A 1134-nucleotide genomic window follows, 5' to 3' on the forward strand; every position below is an offset into this window, starting at 1 on the left:
AAAAAAAAAAAAGGGAATAGAAAAGTTATTCCTGGGCTGCAACTTTCAAGTTTAAGCCTTTATGCATAGTTCATCACCATATGCTAACATTAATAAAGCATGATAAAAGCTCCTGACTTTGTGTAATTTTCTTATTTTAAACATAAAATATATCTGATATTTAAAAAAATATGTTCTTTTTTGTTTATTTATGCGGCGATGGAGGCGGTGGTCGGCGGCTGGCAGTGCCAATTACATGCCTGATGCCTATTACCTCACCGCAAACAAAAACTCCATTTTTAGACTGTAAAACCGGTGGTAACTTCATTAATTCGGGGAGGGAGAAGCGGTACGAGTATATAACTATTCTACCCTACAAGAAAATAAGCAGTAAAAGATGAACAAACAAAGCAGACAAAACAAAATCTTAAAAAAGGAATAACAAATACAGATTTCTAAAAGTAAACAATGAAACATTTCAGATTTTCCTTCACCTGATCACAGGAAAACACAACAAAAGCAAAGCCCTTTCCAAATAAAACACCCCCCTTCATAATCCCCACAAAGCACCGCACCAACTGCAACAAGTTATACCCAGCTAATATCCCATTAGCCGCCACCAAAAACCTGCAAATCCCCCACAAAAAAAAAAAAAAAAAAAAAAAACGGTAGCCAAAAACCATAAATTTATCACAAATATCAAACAAAGATACGAACTTTAAATCATCCCCCAAAGGTTTCATGAATCTTACACGAAGACCTTCATGTCTGTAAACTTAGCCCTTTTCTCCAAAGAAAAGAACATCCTCACTTCTCTATCGCTTCCAACAAGAGCTGAAGCTGTCACCGCAAAACCAAACGCAGCCAGTCTAATTGCCAACTCGCTCACTCTTAGCCTCCTCTCCATTCCCTTCATCTCCCTTTTCTTGAAGAAAACAGGGAAGACTCTGCGTCCTATAGCGAGGTTAGACGGAAGGTTCCGGTTCCCTTTTTCTTGAAGTGGCAGGGTATTTAAATGAGATGGCCTCTGAAAAGAGAGAAGTTAACGTGCTCATTAATGGAAGGGAAAGTCGGAAAAGCATTACTTGAAAGCAAGTGAGATTTGGAGTGTGCTTTATACGAGTAAAGGATGATAGCATATAACGTTTTAGGTAG

General features: G+C 38.0%; 1 protein-coding gene across 1 annotated transcript in view; it reads right to left on the reverse strand.

Moving 5' to 3' along the window:
* Positions 1-895, reverse strand: part of LOC110104685 (CASP-like protein 2U2) — a 1832-nt gene extending 937 nt beyond the window's left edge. The window contains exons 1-3 of the mRNA XM_028695639.1: positions 732-895; positions 474-606; positions 254-352 (exon numbers count right to left, since the gene is read on the reverse strand). Of these exons, the coding sequence (XP_028551472.1) occupies positions 254-352; positions 474-606; positions 732-895 (396 nt within the window). The remainder of the gene's footprint in view (positions 1-253; positions 353-473; positions 607-731) is intronic.
* Positions 896-1134: the final 239 nt, after the last annotated feature.

This window comes from Dendrobium catenatum, unplaced genomic scaffold (assembly GCF_001605985.2).
Source record: "Dendrobium catenatum unplaced genomic scaffold, ASM160598v2 fragScaff_scaffold_72, whole genome shotgun sequence".
NCBI lineage: Eukaryota > Viridiplantae > Streptophyta > Magnoliopsida > Asparagales > Orchidaceae > Dendrobium > Dendrobium catenatum.